This window comes from Dipodomys spectabilis, unplaced genomic scaffold (genome assembly GCF_019054845.1).
Source record: "Dipodomys spectabilis isolate Male_0828 unplaced genomic scaffold, ASM1905484v1 ptg000053l, whole genome shotgun sequence".
Taxonomy (NCBI): domain Eukaryota; kingdom Metazoa; phylum Chordata; class Mammalia; order Rodentia; family Heteromyidae; genus Dipodomys; species Dipodomys spectabilis.
In genome coordinates, this window is record NW_024870730.1 from 14,349,971 (window position 1) to 14,372,947 (window position 22,977).

The 22,977-nt window shown below is 38.4% G+C and overlaps 1 protein-coding gene across 1 annotated transcript; it reads left to right on the forward strand.

Moving 5' to 3' along the window:
- The first annotated feature begins 210 nt into the window (after positions 1-210).
- Akirin2 (akirin 2) lies at positions 211-22,594 on the forward strand. Its single transcript, XM_042679519.1, has 5 exons — positions 211-452; positions 15,584-15,727; positions 18,804-18,953; positions 21,587-21,658; positions 21,912-22,594. Exons 1-5 carry the CDS (start codon positions 218-220, stop codon positions 21,920-21,922), a joined length of 612 nt encoding a protein of 203 aa, XP_042535453.1. The 5' UTR covers positions 211-217; the 3' UTR covers positions 21,923-22,594.
- The last annotated feature ends 383 nt before the right edge of the window (positions 22,595-22,977 follow it).

Sequence of the window (22,977 nt, forward strand, 5' to 3'; positions counted from 1 at the left end):
CCCCTGCCGCGGAGGCAGCGGCGGCGGCGGCGGCGGAGGCAGCGGCAGCGGCGCGATCGGCGGCGGGCGCCCCCGACACCCACCGGCTCCTCCTGCGCCCGTCGGTTGGGCGCTCGGCGAGTCCCCGCTCGTAACCTCCCTGCCTTCCCCGACCGCGCCCGACTCGGGCGCCGCGGCCGCCACCACCACCGCCACCCCCCCCCCTCCACCCCCCGCCATGGCGTGCGGAGCGACTCTGAAAAGGACTCTGGATTTCGACCCGCTGCTGAGCCCCGCGTCCCCGAAGCGGAGGCGCTGTGCGCCATTGTCGGCGCCCACCTCCGCCGCCGCCTCCCCGGCGGCCGCGGCCGCGGCCACCGCCGCCTGCTTCTCGGCCGCGGCCGCCTCGCCGCAGAAGTACCTCCGGATGGAGCCGTCCCCCTTCGGCGAGGTCTCCTCCCGCCTCACCACAGGTGGGACTCGGCCGCCCCCCCCCCTCCACCGCGGGGCGGGCCGGCCCGGGCGGGGAGGTGGGGGGTCCCGGGGCGCGGGGTGGGTGGGGGTGCGCGACGGCGCCCCTCGCCGCCCGCCGGAGTCGTCGGGCGAGCCCAGTTGTTTTAAGTGGTTCTCGGGGTGCGGAGACACAATGGGAACGGCCCTGCGATTCGGGGGTGGGGTGGGGTTGTTGGGGGGGCAGGGAGGGTTCCGCCGGTCTTGGGGGTGGGGGGGGGGAAGAGGAAGATCCTTTTTTCTTTGGGCGGAATTCACTGGGTTTGAGTGTTTCCGTCGGTCCGTCCGTGGAGAGCCGGCGGAAACGATCCGAGAAGGCGAGATTATTCCCCAACCAGGCGAGGGAAGGTCACATTTCACCCGAATCTCGACATCTGTTGGCCGGAATCGAACGGTGGTGGCCGTGTGAACTCTGGGACTGGGTGGTTGGAGGCGAGACGGCAGCCCCTCCTCCTCCTCCTCCGGTTCAGACATGGCTGATTTTAGTACCGAGGGGGTGGGGGGTGGGGATGGATGTCACCGGGGCGCGATCTAGGCCTGTCATTAATCACCCACGAGAACGCCACTCGGGCTGAGTCAAGACCTGTTTCCCTAGCAGGGTCAACAACAAAGAGAAGGCACTTCCCGAGTACTCTGGAGGTGAACACACCGTGCGTCCGGACCTTGAGAAAGCTGGAACTTTTATTGAGGACTTGGCTTTTATTTGTCAGTGCTCTATTTCTTTATTTCTGTCTAGCAAAGTATGTTGGGAGGGAAAAAACAACTTAGAATAATAAGGAAGCAAATCCCAGGGACTTGAGACTTAATTTGCATCTTGAAACATTTTCTAAAAGTGATGTGAAGGAATGCCTTTTGGCTGCTGTGTAGAGAGAGCATGTGTGTGCCCAGGTGTTCTTTTTTTTTTTTTCTTTCTTCATCTTCCTTTTTAATCACTCTGCCTATACTTTGAAATCCTTGTGTGTTCCTGCACATCCTAGGATAGGATTTTGTGCATTTGAAGTGTAAATCTCTTTTCCTTTGTGTGTACGGTGAAAAGATTTTGCGTGTGTGTCTTTGGTACTGTCACTTAGACAAAGCCTTTGATTAGCTTGATTTGAAATGCCTCATAATTAGCTTTTATTTTTTAAGGTAGCAAGTACGTATTTCTATTTGTCAGAAGGTTTTTTGCTTTTTCTAAATACCCTTCACCAAATCCATGGGGAGACCCTCAATTACACAGACAACCATTTTTGCTATTAAATACTTGATGTTTTGGAGTTGTAGCCAGTTTTGATAGGAATTCCCAGAGTTACTGTTTTTTATAAAGGCCTTTCTGATTGAAAGCTTTTCTTGTTTTTAAGAAATATCCAACAATGTCATGAAAGCTCTTTATGTAGATATCTTTAGTCTATTTAGTGAAATGCCACCTTTGAAAACTAATGTCAGTAAATATATTAAGCCATTTTAGAACTACTAAGCCATTTTAGAATAGGTTATAACCTGCAATAAATGTGGTTGAAGACAGTGTTAAGAGTGTTAAATTTGTGAGTTAAAAGTGTATCTCAATGCTGCTAAAGTAGTCTTGAGTGTATTTGTAGTTCACTTTTTTTGAGTGTATTTGTAGTTCACTTTAAAGGGACTTACTGAAAGAATTAGGAGCTTATTTTGGATTTGTATTTTTGATACATTTGTGGCAGTTGTTTTCTCATTTCTGATTTCAGTTAGGTATATTATATATAATAGTAAACGAATTGGAATTGTTACTATTGTTTATACCAGTGGATTCAATTTCATATTTTCCAAATCTTGTTCTTCTGTTTATCATGCTATTTTTTGACACCTACTTCGGAAGTTGGATCAAAGCCTGAAACCTAAAGTCACCTCCTATCAGGTTTCATTGAATCTGTCAAAAATTAGTTATTTCAGATAGTTTGAGTATTAAAGCAAAACGTTGACTTGAGAAATGAGTTAATTTTTTATTTAAAATTTTTTATTTAAATGTGCATATATATATATATATATATATATATATATATATATTGCCAGTCCTGGGGCTTAAAAGTTAGAGGCTCTGAGCTTTTTTTTTTTTAATCTTTTTTGTTCAAGGCTAACTCTCCCACTTGAGCCAAAGCTCTACTTCCAGTTTTTTTGCTGAATGATTGAAGAGTCTCATGAACTTTACTGCCTGGGCTGGCTTTGAACAGTGATCTTAAGATGTCAGCCTGCTGAATAGCTAGGATTACAGGCATGCACCAGAATCTGGATGAAATGTGCATGTTTAAGTAATTTTTAATGACATGGCAAGTATCTTTTGTTTTTTGTTGGTCATGGGGCTTGAACTCTGGGCCTGGGCCTTGTCCCTGAACTCTTCAGCTCAAGGTGAGGAGTACTCTTATCACTTGAGCCACAGCACCACTTCCGGTTTTCTGGTGGTTTATTGTAGATTAGTCTCACAGACTATTTAGTACCCAGCCAGCTTTGATACATGATCCTCAGATCTCAGCCTCTTAAGTTGCTAGGATTACAGGTGTGAGCCACTGGAGCCCTGCAAATGTGTCTTTATGTGACAGTTTGGGATTTGCTCTTGTATAGTTTTGTAATAATGTTGTCATAATGGGAGCTGCACAGTGTTGGGCAGATAGGAAAGAGCTTTCCGGTTTTCCTTCCCAGGCACTGGTTTTAACTACAACGATTCTTAAATTTGATAGGAATGAGGGCTGGAAATGAGGATTAATGGTAGAGTGCTTGACTAGCATGCACGAAGCCCTGGGTTCGATTCCTCAGTATCACATAAACAGAAAAAGCTAGAAGTGGCTCTGTGGCTCAAGTGGTAGAGTGCTAGCCTTGAGCAAAAGAAGCTGAAGCACAGTGCCCAGACCCTGAGTTTATCCCCCCTTTCAAATATATACGTAGGTGTGTGTGTGTGTGTGTGTGTATGTATGTGTGTGTATGTATTTGGATTGTAATGAATATATCCATGTATTCTTAGTTGAAATAATTAGCTAGGATTGATTCCTTCGTACAACCTGGGAGCTAAGAATGTCTCATGTTTTTATTTTTATTTTTAAATTATTTTGTGGTGCTCGCTAGCACTGAGACTTTGAACTCAGGTCCTTGAGTTCTTGTGTGGATATGTAGTTAAGGCTTGTGCTCCACTTCAGCTTTGCTGGGTCGTTGGAGATGAGATTCTTACAGACTTTTCTGTCTGATCTGGCTTGGAACTGAGATCCTCCCAAGTGGCTAAGATTACTGGAGTGGGCCACCTGCATGTCCTAGACCTAGCTTGTCCTTTTCAGTTTTAAAGTGGCTGGAAAAGAGCTGAAGTAATTACTTTGGGGTATGTGAAAATAATAAGGAATTCGCGTTTCAGTGGTTGCCATAAATGTTTTGTTGGAAAACTCTTTCCTTTTTTCCTTTTAGGTTTTGTTCACTACAGACTGAGAAGTTGTAACAGACTATTGCTCTAGAGGTCATATTTACTATATGGTCCTTTACAGAAAAAGTTTGTGCACTCTGGTCTATAGTGTTAGCAGTGAGATTTAATTTTCTTGACTATTTAGAAGTGAAAGTGGGTGAAGAATGAAAGTTGGTATGGGGAGAGAAGCATTAATATGGTTGGGGAAATGAATGCGTCTAATTGGAGAAAAATACTTATCCTGGAAAGTTAATAGAAACAAATTTGAAGTGTTCTATCTTTACTCATTTTTGAAGCATCTGTGGTATTATCATTTAGCCTAGAGATTGTCATGATATTCCCAAGTTGTTTAAGAAAACCAAAATATTATGCAACATTACAAGAGATTGTCGGTCAAATTCAACACATGTTTTTATAATTGTTCTGAGAATTAACGGACTGGTGAAGAGAGCCTTCTGTAAACATCAACTTTTTTGTGAGTTTACTAGTAAATTAATACACATTGTTTATGGCTTGCTATCATGGTTCTCATTTGCCTTAGGAATTGAGTTGGATGAAGAGTTAAATTCCTTTGTAAGAACTCATTGTATCTGCTGGAAGCTAGCCACTAAAAATGGAAGCTACAGCTTGTGAATGGAGAAGAGTTTACAGGAACATAGATTGTTCACTAGACATTGATACATGCCTGCAAATGGAGACACCAGCTGGCTTAAATGAAATATAAATGGTTCTAGGCAAACAAATGAGATGTCTGTTGGAGCAGGCAGCATCTCACTTCAGATGTCATTTGTATTGAGCCAGAAGTGGGTTTTGATTTTTTTGTTGTTGGTGGTATGGTTATTTAGACAGCTGTTAAGTTGGGTTTGGCAAAAAAAATTTTTTTTAACTTAATTTTGTTATTATTAAGGTGGTGTACAGAGGGGTTCCCATTTCAGAGGTCGGGTAATGAGTACATTTCTTTTTTGGACAATGTCACCTCTTCCTCTTCCTTTACTCTGTACTGTGGATTTTAAGCCTGGTATTTTGGACTGTGTAGTGCGATAAGTTGGGGTGGGGGTGAAGGTCATTGGGAGAGGGCTTTGTATAGCCTTGGTTTTGTTTTCAGTATCCAGCACTATGATTGAAAAGAAAAAAGTTTATGGCTTTTAAAGAAGAGTGCAGTTGTATTCATTTTTGAAGTCTTTTGCGAGAAGGGGTCAGAAAAATGAAGCCTAATTTAAGTATAGGAATGGATAGGCTAGTCTTTGAAAGGTTAGGTATCAATGCTGCCATGGTTGCCATAGAGACATAATCAGAGATGTAAAGGAGAATAATTTCTTCAGTTTTAAAATGGCTTTATAGGAAAAAATAATGCATTGTGAGTTACTCAGGTGTATTTTTCCTGCTGAATATTGAGATAGAACCAGGGTAGAAGGACTATTCAATAGAATGTCTAGTTTTATGTATTTTTTTCCTTCAAAAACAAGCATTGTTTTAAGTATTTTTTCTACATTACGTCTTTCATTGTAGTATTTGTATCATAACTCATTTGAATCACATTTTGTCATAAAATGTTGTTACATGTTATTGCATAAAATGTTGGGTTTTTTTTTTTTTTTTCCTACAAAAACACCTCCTCCTTAAAGGAGGTGTTAAAGTGATAGCATGAGTTTGGATGGTTCATGAAACCAGAGAATGGGGTAGGTATTTTCAACTATCTTAAACTTCAAAGTAGTTAACTATCATTTTGTGAGTTTTAAAGTCCACTGTCCTTTTGACCAACAGAATGATTTCTCTGCATGTATAAACTACAGTGAATTTCTTGCCGTTGATAAGACCACCCACTTTGAAAAAGATATGAAAAATGGAAGTACTCTTCAAGCCTAATTATATTGCTGATTGTAGGAATTCTAGAACTCATCTTACCTCAACATATCTTAGCTTTCTAAACACCTGATCAGTGGTCCATTAGCAGCAGTTGTTGTAGCACTGACTCTTGAACTGATGCCTTCTGAATTTTGAGGGCTAGTGATTATGTAACCTTCTCTCATAGGAATGTTTTATCATAAAGCTTTAAGATGTAACACTTATTTAGTTATTCAAGTCTTGGCATTTCCTAAGTTGGTAGTGGTACTGAGGATGGAGAAAAAAGTTTCATGCTGTTTTGTAACAGTTTAAAACATGAAATAACATTTTATAAGAAAAATGATTCAAATGAGTTATACAAATATTGCAATAAAAGACTTAATGTTGAGACATTTGAAGTGTGCTTCTCAACATTCTTCATCTTTTTGGTTAATAGACATGGACTAGCTAGTAGCTTCAGATTTGCTTATTTGAAACAATACTCTTTAAAAAATTTTACAAAGTTCTGAGGAGAAACATTTTCTAATCATAGGAGAATTAAATAATTTTTAAGTTATAGCAGATCTTCCCCTAGATGAATGGTATAGTTACATTGGGCCAGTGGCTCCATGCAGGTAATTTAACATCTTAATGTAGGTTCATTTTTTAACTTCGGTATTTTAGATATTGATCAGAATTTTACATTATGTAATAGGTTTTGTAATCTTTGTGAAGGTAGACTTTTTAAAAAGGTTGTTGTTGGTGTGGTATATAACCTAGCACTAGAAAAGAAACTCATAATAGTTTTGTTTAAATAGAACTTACATATTTTCCACCTTTAAAATCCTCAGCCATTAATTTTTATGTTTTAAATCCTGAGATGTACTAATGCTGCACTGTGATATTAATTACACATTAACTAATATAAGCTTTGAATATGATTTAAATTTCTAGGTTCTATTGATGTATGTACCTGATTTTTCTCAACATTAAAAATTGAAATTACTAGGGCTGGGAAGGTGGCTCGGTGGTAGAGCGCTTGCCTTGCATGCCTGAGGCCCTGGGTTCGATTCCTCGGCACCACATAAGCTAAAAGAAAAAAAACTGGAAGTGGCGCTGTGACTCAGGTGGTAGAGCGCTAGCCTTGAGCTGAAGAGCTGAGGGATAGTGCCCAGGCCCAGAGTTCAGGCCCCACGACCGGACCCAAAAAAAAAAACAAACAAAAAATTGAAATTACTGTAGAGGCATATGTTGACTGGCCTTTCAAAAGAGGACAGTGAGGTAGAGTCTTGTTTTCCTCCTTTTTGATAATGTGCACATGATAGTTTTTGCCTCCTAGGATTGTTGTGAGAATTAGGAGCATTTTCCTGTCCCACAATAGGGTATCCTTAAATGGAACTTTCAGTACTGCTTAGCAGTCCTGCCTGTCTATTCTACAGAAGAAATAGAGGCCATCAAAAAGGCAGTTTCTTTAGTTTCACAGTACCTATACTACTGACATGTGTGCTAGGCTCTTTACCTTTTAATATTATTGAGGATTAGAGGTGATAAAAGTTTTTTTTTTAACAGAAAACACAGTGAAAGAATCCTTTCCACTGGAGCCATGTCCTCTTATTATTTTTCATCTCTCTAACTGGCTCCTTTGAGTTGGACCTCCCAATTAGTAAGAAAACATTTGTTTTCAGCTCTTAATGCATTTGTGCTTTAGCTAGCTGTCATTTACCCTCTGACATTTCTTATAATGTTAAGCCTCCTAACACATTCTTTTCTATTTGAAACACATGCTTCTTTGACAGTTTTCCTTGCTTCTCTGGTTGCTCTTTCTGTTATCTGGTCATTAAATTTAGGATCCCTCCCTCTCTCCCTCCCTCCCTTCCTTCCTTTCTTCCTTCCTTCCCTTTCTTGGTCAGTCGTGGGTGTTGAACTCAGGGCCTGGGTACTGTCCCTGAGCTTTTTTTTGCTCAAGGCTCAATTACTTTGAGCCACAGTACCACTTCTGATTTTCTGGTAGTTAATTGGAGATAAGAGTCTCATGGACTTTTCCTGCCTGGGCTTGCTTTGAACATCAACCCTCACATCTTAGTCTCCTGAGTAGCTAGGATTACAGGAGTGAGCCACCAGCACCTGGCTAAATTTAGGATTTTTTAAAATTCTGGCTCAGTGTCTTGCCTGACATACAGGCCTCCCCTAGGTAACCATGTCTTCAGTTCCACCTGCAGATGGCACTAATTTTTATCTTTAGTTTAGACTATTCCTTTTAGTTTCAGCCATGAGGATTTGGACCTTTTGATGTTAGCTTTTCCAAGGCCCTCTGCCGTGTGTGTGTGTGTGTGTGTGTGTGTGTGTGTGTGTGTGTGTGTGTGTGTGTGTGTGTGTGTGTGTGTGTGTGTGTGTGTGTGTGTGTGTGTGTGTGTGTGGATTTGGACCTTTTGATGTTAGCTTTTCCAAGGCCCTCTGCCGTGTGTGTGTGTGTGTGTGTGTGTGTGTACTTTTTGATGTTAGCTTTTCCAAGGCCCTCTGCCGTGTGTGTGTGTGTGTGTGTGTGTGTGTGTGTGTGTGTGTGTGTGTGTGTGTGGATTTGGACCTTTTGATGTTAGCTTTTCCAAGGCCCTCTGCCGTGTGTGTGTGTGTGTGTGTGTACTTTTTGATGTTAGCTTTTCCAAGGCCCTCTGCCGTGTGTGTGTGTGTGTGTGTGTGTGATTGACCATATAACTAACTTTAAAAAATACATGTGATTAGCAAAAGATGTCTGTAGGCTTCTAATCAGTACCTTCTTGTGAGAGAAGTAAACCTATAAACTCCTTTTAATAGTAGTCAGGATAGAAGAGTAAATACATGTTTTTCTTCATAAGTCACATGATGATGAACATGAACATTCTTTTTTAAAGAAGATATGTTTTGGAGAGATGAAAGAAGCAGTATAGTTTATTCTATAATGAACCTCTCAGTAGTAGAATCATTTAATGAATTTGCAGATTTTTTCCTATGAAAGGGGTTTGCTAATTTAGAATTATAAAAGCCATTTAGGTAGTGGCAGGAAAATGAATTTAGATCTGCTTAGGTATTTTCAAACATTAATTCCCCAGTTTTTAAAGCTTTTATTCTCATTCCTTCCTTTCCTCTTTAGTTTCTTGTATGTCCATTAATACATACACAACTTAAAAAATACCCCATTAAAGGAGTTATTTTAAGCAGGGGCCAGAAATTCTAAGGGTCCATAGTTTGATGTAATGAAAGTTAGAATTGAAACTAGTGAATTCTAGCTTTGCTAGAGATTTAACAGCATCCTCTCATGAGAAAAAAAGAACCAACTCTCTGGATCTACATTTTAAAAAAGATGTCCAGTTGTGTATATAGAGCCTCAACATTATGGCTCCAAGCATACTGCTGTACGTGCTCAGGAATCAATACCTTTTAACTGCTGGCCACACATTCATACTGGTTTTACCACACAGAACTCCGTTTGGCCTTCTGAATCATCAGTTTGCAAATTCTGTTTTTGAAGTGTGCTCTAGTTGGAGGGCTAGATTTTTTTTCAGATGCTAATAAATTATGATAGGAAAATAGGTTTGTACTGCAGCTTGATTGTGTGGTAGAGTCCTCACGAGAAGTCTGTTCTCAGTCTCTGCAAAGACTCAGGTTCTCAATTTGCATTATGTAACATTTTGCCTGTAAGAGTTACTCATTTGTCTTTCTAAAATAAGATAAAAAGCTGTAGTCATTTCAAGGTCAAAATGTCTCACTGTTGCTCTGTAGCCAGTGATAATTTGTGTGAAATACATGCCTCAACTTGTTAAAACTCTGCAAGTAAATTTATAAACTTTGGTGCTTTGGTGGTGAATTCATGGCTTTATTTATGAATGGCTCAGTCAATTCAGTCATTCATGACATGAATTGGTAGGAATAGGAAGGGAAGGGAACTCTATACTTCTAAACCAAATGGAATGAGATATTTTCTGTAGTATGCACATTTTAGTTTTTGTATTTTGGATGATTCCATTCCCCTTGTTCTTCCCAATTTACTGTTTTAAAAAGAAATTAATTTTCTAGCTTGTGAACTACTTGAGAAAGATACCTGTAGTATAGAGCTTCACAACAAAAGCAACAAGGTTTACATATCCTCATAATAATAATAATAATAATAATAACTGGAGCTGTAATGCTGTGGAGAATCCACCTATGTTTTGAGAATTGTTAAACTCTTTACAGGAATGAAACTCATTGTGCATTTTGTAAAATGTATGCTTATCTGCAGGGTTTTAACAAGTGGAGTCCTTTATTTCAAACATTGGTAGTAAAATAATATAGTTGACTTTGTGTCATTATTGCTTTTTTTCTCCTGCTGGTGGTATGTAAATCAATACCTCTTAGATACAACAAGTATTATGTATTGTAAACTTAGAATCCAGTTATTTTAAGTTACTGTGGATACATTAAAGTATATAATTATGTACAACTAAATTGTGCTTAATTAAGATTCATGTTAACCCAGATAAGAGTTAACGTAGCTTTGTGTTGATTGGTGTTTAAAGGCATTAGTCCATTCTTTTTAATCAAATAGCTTTTGGCAACCTAAGTACTTTGTTCCCAGGGGTTCTTCATGGAGAACATAAGAACTGTTTTGGTTTGTAAACATGATCCTGGAAAAATAGATGGTTATGAAGATGGGAGAAGTCCTCAATTGTGAGTTCTAATTCATAAAATAGACAAGGTGTCATCTAGTGTGTAGTTCATAGTTCTAGATGTGTTCTGTTCTGTTTGGAACACTTTGTTAGTTTTTGCTCTCAGTGGTTGCTGCAGGTTTTTTGTACTTAATTGTGTGCAGGTTTTTTTATGTCATTTGTGTTTGTCTAGAAATGGTGATCTTCCATGATTAAAAAATCCTGTTTTCTGTCTAGATGCACTTTCACTTTGTTTTTTTTCAAAGATAATTCATTCCATACTGAAATAGATGGAATGTAAAGAGATATAAGAGAGTATCATATACATAAGCTTTAAAAACTGTTGAACCCTAGTGCTTCATCTAATAATGGCAGTAGGAAAATTATAACTATGGATTTGGGGCAAAAAATTCAATTTCACATGTCGGTTTCAGGATTTATAGACTCAGAGTATACTTTGACATAATCTCTAACTTCATATCCTCTGTTTTTGATTCTCCTTTAAACACACTTTTGGTTGCTTCTAGTTTCAGTCTTCCCCTTATTCTCAGACGCAGCTTGATGCTGTTTTGAAGTTATTTCTCTTACCAATTCCTGTTATCTTGATCCCATAACTGAATCCTCCTTTTTTTTTTGTGCCAGGCCTGGGGCTTGAACTTAGTTGTGAGTTCCTGTTCCTGAGCTTTTTTGCTCAAGGCTGCCACTTGAGTCCCAGTTCCACTTCAGCTTTTTTTTAGTAGTTTATTGGAGATACAAGTCTCACAGACTTGCCTGTTCTGGCTGACTTTGAACCACAGTCCTCAGATCTCAGCCCCCTGAGTTTCTAAGATTACAGGTGTGAATCACCAGCACTCAGCAAGAGTAAGTTCTGACTTAGTATTTTTTTTTTCGGTCGGTCGTGGGGCTTGAACTCTGGGCTTGGGCATTGTCCCTGCACTCTTCAGCTCAAGGCGAGCGCCCTACCACTTGAGCCATAGCGCCACTTCTGGTTTTCTAGTGGTTTATTGGAGGTAAGAGTCTCACAGACTTTCCTGCCCCAGCTGGCTTTGAACCACCACCCTCAGATCTCAGCCTCCTGAGTAGCTAGGATTACAGGCGTGAGCCACAGGTGCCCCGCTTTACTGGTATTTCTGACCTACTAAGAGGAGAATTTTTATTAGCATTCTTAATGGCATTTACTAGATCTGAGAGTGAAAAATGCTGTGAGCCAGAATTTGTTCTTACTTTCCCTTAGTATTGAATGGTAAAAGAGTGATGCAGATTTTAGGATTTTACAAAAGGTTTATACATCTATTTGTGATTTCGCTTGACAGGCATATAAGTGCTTTGCAAGTGTAATGATGAACATAGTTAAAACTGGAATAGGCAACTCATGCACATGAAGCTTTATTTGAGTTTTATTCTTCTTTAATGGACTATAAATTGTGTTGGCAACACTATCAAATATCTATTCTTGAAATAAAGTACTTGAAATACAAATGTATTTGCTAATCTGTGGAAAGGTGGTTAGCTCTAACTTGCTTACAATGAACTGAATAAATTATTAATATATATAGAAGGCCTATATACAGCTGACATGGTAGTTTATGTTGGACACATGGTCTATTTTCTCTTTTGTGGAGTATCAAATATTGGGATTATAAACAGTTTATACCCATGAACTGAAATAAATTGAGGCTTGACCCTTGTAGTTTGCTGCTGGTGATCTGTACTGCCATCTTGGCCAAGTTAAATTGGACCATTTACTGCATGATGTTGGTCACATGTTACTGGTATTGAACATTTGAGGGCACAGTGTGATTTAGATGAGCTGGTTGCATCATATTAAATGTGAAAAGCAGTACAGGCAATTCAAAATTCTTCAGCTCTTTAACTGACAGTATCATGTGTTGGCAATGGTGTGGAACAGCTGGAATTCTCATGCAGTTATGCTGGTTGAAATGACAAGTGGCAAAATCATTCTGGAACAAAGTTTGGCACTTTGTTAGAAAGTAAAGTCAGTAAGCTGGGCGCTAATGGTTCATGCCTATAATCCTAGGTACTCAGAGGCTGAGATCTAAGGATCACAGTTTAAGCCAGCCCATGCAGGAAACTGAGACTCTAATCTCCAGTTAAGTACCCAAAAAAAGCTGGATGTGGAGCTATGGCTTAAATGATAAAAGACTAGTCTTGAGCAAAAAAGCTCAGGGAAAGCATCCTGAGCTTTGTTGAACCTTTGTTCAGGCCTTAGGACCCGCTCCAGAAACAACAACACACCAACACATGGTCACTTGTGATTAATGGAATCTGATCCCACTTTTAGGTATTATCCAAGAGAAATGAAAACATGTCTTTCCAAAGACTAATATTTGCATATTAATCATAGGATAGATAAATAAATGAATTGTCTAACACAACGAATAATACTAGTCAATAAAAGGGGGGGATTTTACTGGTATATGCCGCATACATGAAAAACTCAGTCATATTCAGTTAAAATATTCTTACTCATAGTTGAATCTGTAGATTCAGAACTGAAAGATAGAGAGCCAACTATAGTAATAGTAGGAATGTGTCACAAACGGAGGTATGTGTATGGAGTTGAGATAGGGTGGAATTAACTGCAGAGTAGCATGGGGGAGACTTTGGAGTAACAAAAGTTATACTTCCAAGACACTACATATGCATTCACTTGTCTGAACTCCATTATATTTTCGAATTCTTTTGTTAGTGTTGTCTAAATATTAGATAGTACAGAGTTTTACAAAGGTAAATTTTAAAAAGTGTTAACTGTCTTAATCATAGGTTTTTTTTACAAGCTTGCTATTTTAATTGTGCTTCCATTGATTTTGGTGAGGCAGGAAGCAAAAAATCTGAACAAGAAGTTAAAATATTTTAGGTCAGCAAAAGGCAGATGTCAAGTTACTCTGAGCTAGTATATCCTAGTTTGGTTGTGAATAAGTTTTACTGTGATTGAGTGGCATTTTAAAGTAAGGATTTTGGTAGTTTTAAACAGCAAATTGGTGAATGAACCTTGCTGTAGAAAATAACATAAACTTTAGCTGGGTGCTCATGGCTCACACCTGTAATCCTAGCTACTCAGGAAGCTGAGATCTGAGGATCACGGTTCAAAGCCAGCCGGGGCAGGAAACTCCATGAGGCTCTTACCTCCAATAAAACACCAGAAAACTGGAAGTGGTGCTGTGGCTCAAGTGGTAGAGTGCTTGCCTTGAGTTGAAGAGCTGGAGGATTGTGTCCAGGCTCAGAGTTCAAGCCCCACAACCGAAAAAAAAAAAAAGAAAAAAGAAAATAACAAACTTTAAAATCTTGTGGGATGGGATACTGTTACAGATTTAAAAAATGAATTTGCTCTTGTACTGATTGATACAAGATTTGTTGCTAGTTTTATTTCACACCTGTAAATATTAAATCCATTTATATCAAGATAAATTACTGCCAAAACAGTACTTTTATTTCACAATGGTAAGTTTGTTTTAAAATAATGAACTAAAAAGTAAAAAGAATTATACATAAACGGAAAATAACTATAACCCATATTAAGCTATTAAGGTTCTAAAAAATATTAAATGTAGCTAAAGCTGACACAGTCTTCTTGAAGTTAATCATTGCAAAACATAATTCTTTTTTTTTTTTTTGCGGGGGTGGGGGAGTGGGGTCCGGTCATGGGGCCTGAACTCTGGGCCTGGGCACTGTCCCTCAGCTCTTCAGCTCAAGGCTAGTGCTGTACCACTTGAGCCACAGCACCACTTCTGGCTTCTTTTTTGCTTATGTGGTGCTGAGGAATTGAACCCAGGGCCTCATGCATGCAAAGCAAGCGCTCTATCACTGAGCCACCTCCCAGCCCCATAATTCTTATATTTTATCCACATTCATACAGACACACAGACACACACAATGTTTTGTTAACATAACAAAATTAAAATAGATTTTTTTTGGTACTGGGACTTGAATTGAGGACTTTATTCTCTTGCTTAGTTTTTTACCCAAGACTTGTGATGCTCTGCCACTTACTTGAACCACACCTCCATTTCCTGCTTTTTTTAAATTGTTAACTAGAAATTGTCTACCCAGAGGGCTCCAAACTAAGATCCTAACATCTCAGCTACCCAGCAGCTAACCACTGAAGCCCAGCTCTTGACCATTGATTTGCTGGAACTTACTCCTGTTACAGTAATGAAACTGGCAGCACTTACAATGTTGGCAATATTTAAAATATTTCAAGGAAGGAGTTAAGTCCTTTGAGAATTCTAAAATTCCCCTAGGGAAATTAAAGTAAGAAAAGACACAAGTGAAGGTTTAGATATGAAAAACCTACCAGTGTTTTTAAAAGGCTTATTACCATACATATACTTTTTTTTGCCTCAACTTTTTAGTTCTTAAAGCATCATTACTCACTATACTAAATTTGTAAATTGCTTTTTATTACCTATTGTTGCTTTTTTGTTTTTGTTTGGTTTTGCTTTAGATTAGGCTCGGGATCTATTTTTACAATTTGAGAGCATGGGACTGGTAGTCAGAAAGCCTAAAAGGAGAGTGGACACCTCCAACAGGCATTCTCTAGAGAGAGTAAATGGTAGCTGTTCTGATTTAGAAATCTTTTCAAAGTGAATCATACTGGCTTAAAGGATATGGTGTTTTAGTGGTTGTGGTTAAAAATAATTGCTGCGGTATAGTTGTTCTGTCTTATTGAGAGGACCTGTTATGTACTAATTACCTTCCTGTGAATTTCTCCCTCAAGATTCAGAATGCTTTTCTGTTAATCCTGGATAATTATTTAGTCATGGCCATTAGTATTAAACTCTAGAGCCTTAGTTAATACTTTGTCATTTGGTAGACCTATAGTCACTTCTTACTGGTATCCTTTTTTCTAAGTATTTATGGACTTTGAAATACCTGTTTGGTAGTTTTGTATGTGATGAATATGTAACTTAAGAATCGAGTAAAATTTATGTTTTGGTTCAGACTCCCTGGCCTTTGAGTAAAAGGCTTAAATTTTTGCTTAAATTTTTGCTAATCTCTGCTCAACACTAGTCATTGTTGGGTAATGGATCCCAGATGATTAAGTTGCCCTCATTTGTGCTGAAAAGAATTCCTTATAGACTGTCAGTTTTAGTATGTTGTTTGAAGGAATGATTTTGGATATCTTGGTTCTTCTAAATAACTGGTGATGTGAAAGTTTTTACTTTGCTAAATTTTAAACTTCTTTTTCTTTTAGAACAAATTCTGTACAACATAAAACAAGAGTATAAACGTATGCAGAAGAGAAGACATTTAGAAACTAGTTTCCAGCAGACAGATCCAGGTTGTAGTTCTGATGCACAGCCAAATGTATTTCTCCTCAATGGACCAGCTTCACCAGGTAATAAAGTAATGAGAACAGTATGGGAGAAGTGTAATTAAAATACCTTCAGTCACTTAAACTCCTATTATTAAAAATTAAAAACAAAACAAAGCCCCTATATATATGTATATATGTATGATACCTTAAAAATATGACAAAATAGTCATTAATTGGATTCACACTAACCAAAGACAATCAGTAGACACTGTGTAAAGACTATAATTTGTAGCCTCCATTCAATATGAGATTTTGCTTCTTTCATTCGGAATAGTTATACCTTTTTTACTGATGCCATTTTATTTCCTGTAATTACTCATAATCAAAAATTCTGGTATTACAGAATTTATAGAATTATCTGTATACATACTTAACACCTACTACCTGCCTTATTGGGCTAGATTTCTAAAAGTGAATCTTTTGATTTTGTATCCAATCTTACCTACCTTTTTCAAAAATACTATTTAAGGCAGAAAATAAGTACCATTTGAATAAGAAAGCTGAAACATTAACTAAAAACGAGCCATCAAGAGTGTTTCCTTTAGACATGTCCATAGCAAATACGGTTTGTCTTGTGGTAGTATTTGATTTCTTTCCCTTTAGCAAGAATAGGAAAACCTAGCAGAATGAAAACAAAAAAATTCAAAAGCCATTAAATTAGATCAGGGAATATGAACTTGTTCGAAACTACTGTACTATTCCTATCAGTTTGGGGAATGAGAGTAGGTAAAACATGCCAAAGGGAGGTTGACTATATTTGTAGAAATTAAAGTCATCGTCTCTTTACCTTTTTTTTTTTTGGGCGGGGAGGGGGGGGAGGTCCGGTAGTGGGGCCTGAACTCTGGGCCTGGGTGCTGTCCCTCAGCTCTTCAGCTCAAGGCTAACGCTCTACCACTTAAGCCACAGCACCACTTCCGGCTTTTTTCTTTTTGCTTATGTGGTGCTGAGGAATCAAAACCAGGGCCTCATGCATGCAAGGCAAGCGCTCTACCACTGAGCCACCTTCCCAGCCCAGTCATCATCTTTTTAATATAAGTTTATTTCTTTGAAAATCAGTTAACTGGCAAACTTAACAAAGCTGCTACACTTTATTCTTTTAACAGACGCAGTTCTAATGAGTAGTTAACTATGCCCGGCTATGTAGGTTATAAAGGAGCTAGTGCAGAGAAGAGTAAGAGGTAGTAACTGCAGCATATATATAGACCAAAACACCAAAAAGAAGTTAATAGCAAATGAGTTTATGCTTCTGTGTATAAGGTCCTTACAGCAATATTGTAAGGATGGCCATCATAATCCTAAGTGCTCAAAAAGATTAGTGGCAGATGTTCTCAAGAAGCTGGGAATTGTGTTTTTGGAAGTTGATGGGACTGTCTGAAATATCTTACTATCTGATAAATACTAGGTTGCTATTAACACTAGCAGTCTTTAAGGATTTTGAATTAAAATTTTAAGTGTTGAATATTAGGTCTTTATTGTCAAAATGTATTTTTACAAAACAGCATATATCATTAAAAACAAAGCTGTAGAAAAATACAGAATTCAGATAAGCAAAACATAAACAATGATCAGTTGTTCCCCTCCATTGAGATCAAAGAAATAAACTTTTCTCTGAATTGTTGCTCATGAAGTAGCTTTTAAATATACTTAGCATTCTGTTCTCCATAAAGCTTTTCATAGACATGTATTTAATGTCTTAAAAATTGTTGCTACAAAATAAATATCCTTAAAAATATCTAGCAGTATACATGAAAATAATTTTAATAGTAATATTAGTAATATTGTTAAATTTCAAGTAGATACATACTCAAGTCATATTGCTAATTCAGTGAAATAGACAAAGTGTTGGTACAGATTTGCTCTTGGATATTTAGTGTGGTGACATTATAATTCTGCTATAGTTTGGAGTATATCATTTTGAGTAAGTGCTTAGTACTTAGCACTTACTTTCTAGGTGAGCTTTAAGTTACATTACCTTAGTGGAAATTGTGTTCACGGTTTAAAACTCAGAATTAATTATGCTTCTTTATGGGCTGGGAAGGTGGCTCAGTGGTAGAGCGCTTGCCTTGCATGCATGAGGCCCTGGGTTCGATTCCTCAGCACCACATAAGCAAAAAGAAAAAAGCCAGAAGTGGCGCTGTGGCTCAAATGGTAGAGCACTAGCCTTGAGCTGAAGAGCTGAGGGATAGTGTCCAGGCCCAGAGTTCAGGCCCCACAACCGGACCCCCCCCCCCCCCCCAAAAAAAAAGAATTAATTCTGCTTCTTTAGCAAAGAGTAGGTATCTAGATTCCAGAGTATTCTTTTGAGTGTCTTTTCAAAGGGTGTGCCCATTCCTCCTCCCCAAAAACTGAGGTGGTCTCAGACTTTACACTGACTTAAGACTTTATTGGCTTGCTCATGGCTGGCACTCTACCACTTGACTCCTTGCTTTTTTTTGCCAGTTAATTGCAGAGTCTTGCATTTTTCTGCTCCTGCTGGATTTGAACTGCATTCTTCTGATTCTATGTCCCCGGGTAGCTAGGATTATGGGCATGAGCTACCAGTGCTTGGCTTCTTTTTAATCTAACAATGAGAAATAACTTTTTCTGAAAAGAAACCCTTTAAAATTAAGAGGTTTGGGAAATGAGGGAGGTATTATAGTGAAATAATTACTAGTTTTTTTGGAAGTAAGACATTTTCTATATGGCTTTTAGGTAACAGTGTATTTTTATAGCCTAATCATTTGTTATTCTGGTTCTAAATAAAATGTTTATACCAAAAAGGTTCCTTTTTTTTTTTTTCTAGAAAAGCTTGCAAACTAGTCACTAAAACTTTAATAAGAGTATGCTAGAATAGAGACAACAGTTTTGTAATGGGACTCATCTTCAGACTTTCCCCCTGTAAACTTAATTACTTCTTACTATGTTCCAGAGCCATAGGCTGATAGAATTTTTACTATACTTGTTTTAGGACTCGTGGTTAATCTTGTGACTAAAAATTGAAATGTTGAAAATGATTTTATATTAACATTGAAAAGATCCAAATGAACCTCTTTTATTTAGACAATGATTTATAGCATGGTTCTAAATGAGGTGTTGTTTTTGTTCATGTTATACACAGGGACTTCATCTGCAGCATCTTCACCATTAAAAAAAGAACAGCCCTTATTTACTCTACGGCAGGTTGGTATGATCTGTGAACGTTTGTTGAAAGAACGTGAAGAGAAAGTTCGAGAAGAGTATGAAGAAATACTGAACACAAAACTTGCAGGTAAGAGATTTAAGTGTCCCAAACACTCAGTTTAAGAAATGCATTATTTATTAAAGCATTATTCCCACGCTTCTTATCGGAGGAGGAGTTCAGCTTAATAAAATCAATTTTTTTTTGCCAGTCCTGGGACTTGAACTCTTGTGCCTGGGCCTTGTCCCTGAGCTCCTTTTTTTTGCTCAGGCAGTTACTCTCCTGCTTGAGACACAGTGCCACTTCCAGCCTTTTCTGTGATTAATTGGAAGTAAGAGTCTCACAGACTTTCCTGTCCAGGCTGGCTTAGAACTGTGGTCCTTAGATCTCAACCTCCTGAGTAGCCAGGATGATAGGCATGATTCACAGGTGCCCAGTTTCAACTTTCTTTAAGCTCAGACCTCATCTCAGTAACATTAGGGAAAAAAAGTAACATTAGGAATAGAGTTATTCATGTAAGATCATAGCAGTATTAAGAAATTTGACTTTTCACGTAAATAATCCTTAGCTAAAAATTAACTTCAGCTGTTTATTTCAGCTGAGCTGTAGGTTTTTAGGCTTTCATGATAACCTTGCCATCACTGAAGACATCTGAAATACCTTTGCTGTCACTGCGTATGTCATTTTAGAGTATTAAGCTATGGAATTTATTAAAAATTACAATTTAAGTATGGTAAGATTATGTATGCTATTTGGATCAGGATGCCCCCTCCTTTAATAAGACATTGTATAAAAACTATTGTAAGCTTTAAAAAAACAACACTTCTTTCTTTTCTTTCTTTCTTTCTTTCTTTTTTTTTTTTGGGTCCAGTAGTGGGGCCTGAACTCTGGACCTGGGCGCTGTCCCTCAGCTCTTCAGCTCAAGGCTAGCACTCTACCACTTGAGCCACAACAGTGCCACTTCCGGCTTTTTTCTTTTTGCTTATGTGGTGCTGAGGAACTGAACCCAGGGCCTCATGCATGCAAGGCAAGCACTCTACCGCTGAGCCACGTTCCCAGCCCCAACACTTTTTTCTTATAATGTACAGAGGGGTTACAGAAGTCAGGTGAAGAGTACTTTTTTGGTTTTGGTTGGTCAAGGGGCTTGAATTCTTGGCCTGGGTGCTGACCCTAAGTTCAACTCAAGGTGAGTGCTCTACCACTTGAGCCACAGCACTGCTTATGGTTTTCTGGTGGTTAATTGGGGATAAAGAGTCTCATAAACTTTGCTTCCCTGGGCTGGCTTTGAACTGTGATCTATAGATCTCAGCCTCCTGAGTAGCTAGGATTACAGGCATGAGCTACTGTGTCTAGCTAGTACATTTCTTTTTGGACAGTATCACTCCTTTTCCTCAGTTATTCCCTCCCCTCCCCACCTATAAGTTGTAGAATTCATTTTTAACAGTGTTTAATGAGTACCACTGCTGTATTTGTTTACCCTTTGGCCTTCCATTTCTATACCCCACTTTTGCCCTCCAAAAGACAGATTAAAAAACAAAAACTGCAAAAAGGAACGTTTTGTTCCCATTTCCTGGAGTTCATTTCAATAAATATTATTTTATGTGGTCAATTTATAAGCTTTTTAATTCTTGTTTGTTCACTTTAGGTGGTACTAGGGCTTGAACTTTTCCAGGCAGGTGTTCTTTTACTGACTCATGTCTCTAGTCCTTCTTTTGCACCGATTGAGTCTTCCTTTTTGCCCAGCCCCATGCCCTAATCCGTGAGTTTCCTCCTATATGCTTTTCACCTAAGCTGGGATGACAGGTGCACCGTGCCCTGCCCAACTAGTTTGGTTGAGGAGGAGTTTCACAGGCTTTATCTTGGGTTGGCAACAAACTAGTCTTCTAGATCTCAGCCTCTTAGTAGCTGGGATTACAGCTATGAAAGACTGCCTAGCGGTTTTTTGATTCTTAACAGTTTAAAACAAGGTGTTATGTAGGTAAGAGAATTTGCTTCCTTACTTTTTTTTGTAACATCTGCTAAGATTATAGGTATTTATTTAGTTTCTGACTGTTGCACTTCAATAAGTTGGCATTCCTAGATTACTTATAATAAACTTTCAGAGTAGATAGATACTTTTTTCCCCCAGTTCTTGAGCTTTTCTATTTAATGCTAACACTACCACCCAAACCACAGATCCACTTCCAGCTTTTTGGTGGTTAATTGGAGATAAGAGTTTTATAAACGTTCCTTCACAGGCTGGCTTTGAACCTGGATCCTCAGATCTGAGTCACTTGAGTAGCTAGGATTACAGGTGTGAGCCACTGGCGCCTTGCTAAAGATTAATCTTTGTATTGCAAGCCTTGTGTTTTTCATCCTTAGTAAATAAATGCCACCCAGCATGTATACAAATTATGTGATTTGGACTGAAACTTAGATGAAGATCAATACTGAGCTCTGCAGATAACTCAGGATATAGACTTTTCTTTGGGATTTTAAGGCAAAGTATTTTTCCATTAAAAACCACTTAGATCTCTAGATCCTAAGTCCATTCTGTTGATTGACTGTCTCTTATCTTATCCTGACTAAAAACTCATTTTGCATATTACTAAGGTTATTGGAATGGTTAAGATACCTGCTTAGAATTATTTCATTATATACCTTACATTTTTAGTGTATCTGGCTCAACTATATTAGAGAAGGTATTTTGCAAGTGATGTGGCTGACATGTACTTTTATTTTAGAACAATATGATGCATTTGTGAAGTTTACGCACGATCAGATAATGCGACGATACGGGGAACAGCCTGCTAGTTGTAAGTATTTGGCTTTTGAATGAATTGTACTCTGCAAATCAGGGTAGCTTTAAGGAGAAATATTTTCAAATTCAAGAAGAGAATTTAATAGTAATGGAAAAAAAAGCCTGGAGAAAATAAGCAGCACAAGCAAGGCATCCTTGTAGTTAAGTAGCTAGGGATAATACTGCAAAACCTGGTGGGTTTTGAGTTTTGCTGTAGAGAAGTTTGGATTTTGACCTGTTCTTTGCACTGCTTTCCTTTTCTCCTCTAGATGTGTCATGAATCACGCCACTGCAATTGTGGGCTGCCTTGTTCCTTGTTGGTTGTTGCAGGAGGTCCTGATTATGACATGCAGCAATGGCAATACACCCCTGTGAATACAGGTTTCTTCAAGCTTTCGTCAGTGGCAACCACTCTTAGGCAGCAGCAACTGGTTTTGGAAATTTCCCTGATGTCAGTACCACCTGGATGTGGACCTTTGCTACCTGTATTAATACCAGTGGCCTCATTTTGCTGTATCATTACAATTGGCTTCTTATAGTAATGTGTTTGAAAAGGATTAAAGCTGGTATTCTAGAACATGCCCTTCACTGGTTGTGTAAATAAAACTGTAGAATGGCACTTGAGATGAAGTTAGTGTGATTTTAATTGTGCACTACAACCAAGCTGTAACCAGTTATTAATAATTTAGAATGTAATCTGAAGACAATATATTAAGCAAATAGCCTACAGTGCTTCCTATGAAATTGTGAAGGAGGGCATTTCTGTATTCCAGGACTTTCTGGGGTTTCAAAATGGGTTTATATGATTTTTTTTGGTAGTTTTATTTATTCTATCAGTCTTTTAAACAAATGTTTATTGCTGCATCTCCTCCCCTTATCCCCAAGTGTATCATTGTTTTACTGCCCTTGTAGTACTGGAATTTAGTTGGAAGAATAAAACATTTACTTCTGTTCTGAGTCTTTTTTAAATGTACAGAGGGTAGTATTTGAATAAAGCGAGTGTTTTAAATGTAAGCGTTTCTAGCAATCAGTGAACTAACTCATTGTTTGGTAGGATTTACAATGAAATTTGCAATTTCTTCTATCACTTACTGCATAGATAGAATCTTTATCTCAAAGGTGTCAGTAGATAGAATGAATCTAGTTCTCACTCCAAATGGACTTACTAGGTGAAAGCATGATTGGGCAAGTATAACTCACTTTCCACGCATAGTTTCCAAACACAGCTACATAGCTTTCTGAAGGAGGGAGGTGTTTCAGTGGCTTCTATTGAATTCTAATATATTTCCACTCATTACTCCAATCCTAAATGTGCTGGGATGTGTTCATTTATAC

Coding starts and splice junctions, on each gene's coding strand:
- Akirin2 (XM_042679519.1), top strand. CDS start 218: ATGGCGTGCGGAGCGACTCTGAAAAGGACTCTGGATTTCGACCCGCTG. Junction 453..15,583: donor CTCCTCCCGCCTCACCACAG/GTGGGACTCGGC, acceptor TTTTTCTTTTAG/AACAAATTCTGTACAACATA. Junction 18,954..21,586: donor ACTGAACACAAAACTTGCAG/GTAAGAGATTTA, acceptor CTTTTATTTTAG/AACAATATGATGCATTTGTG.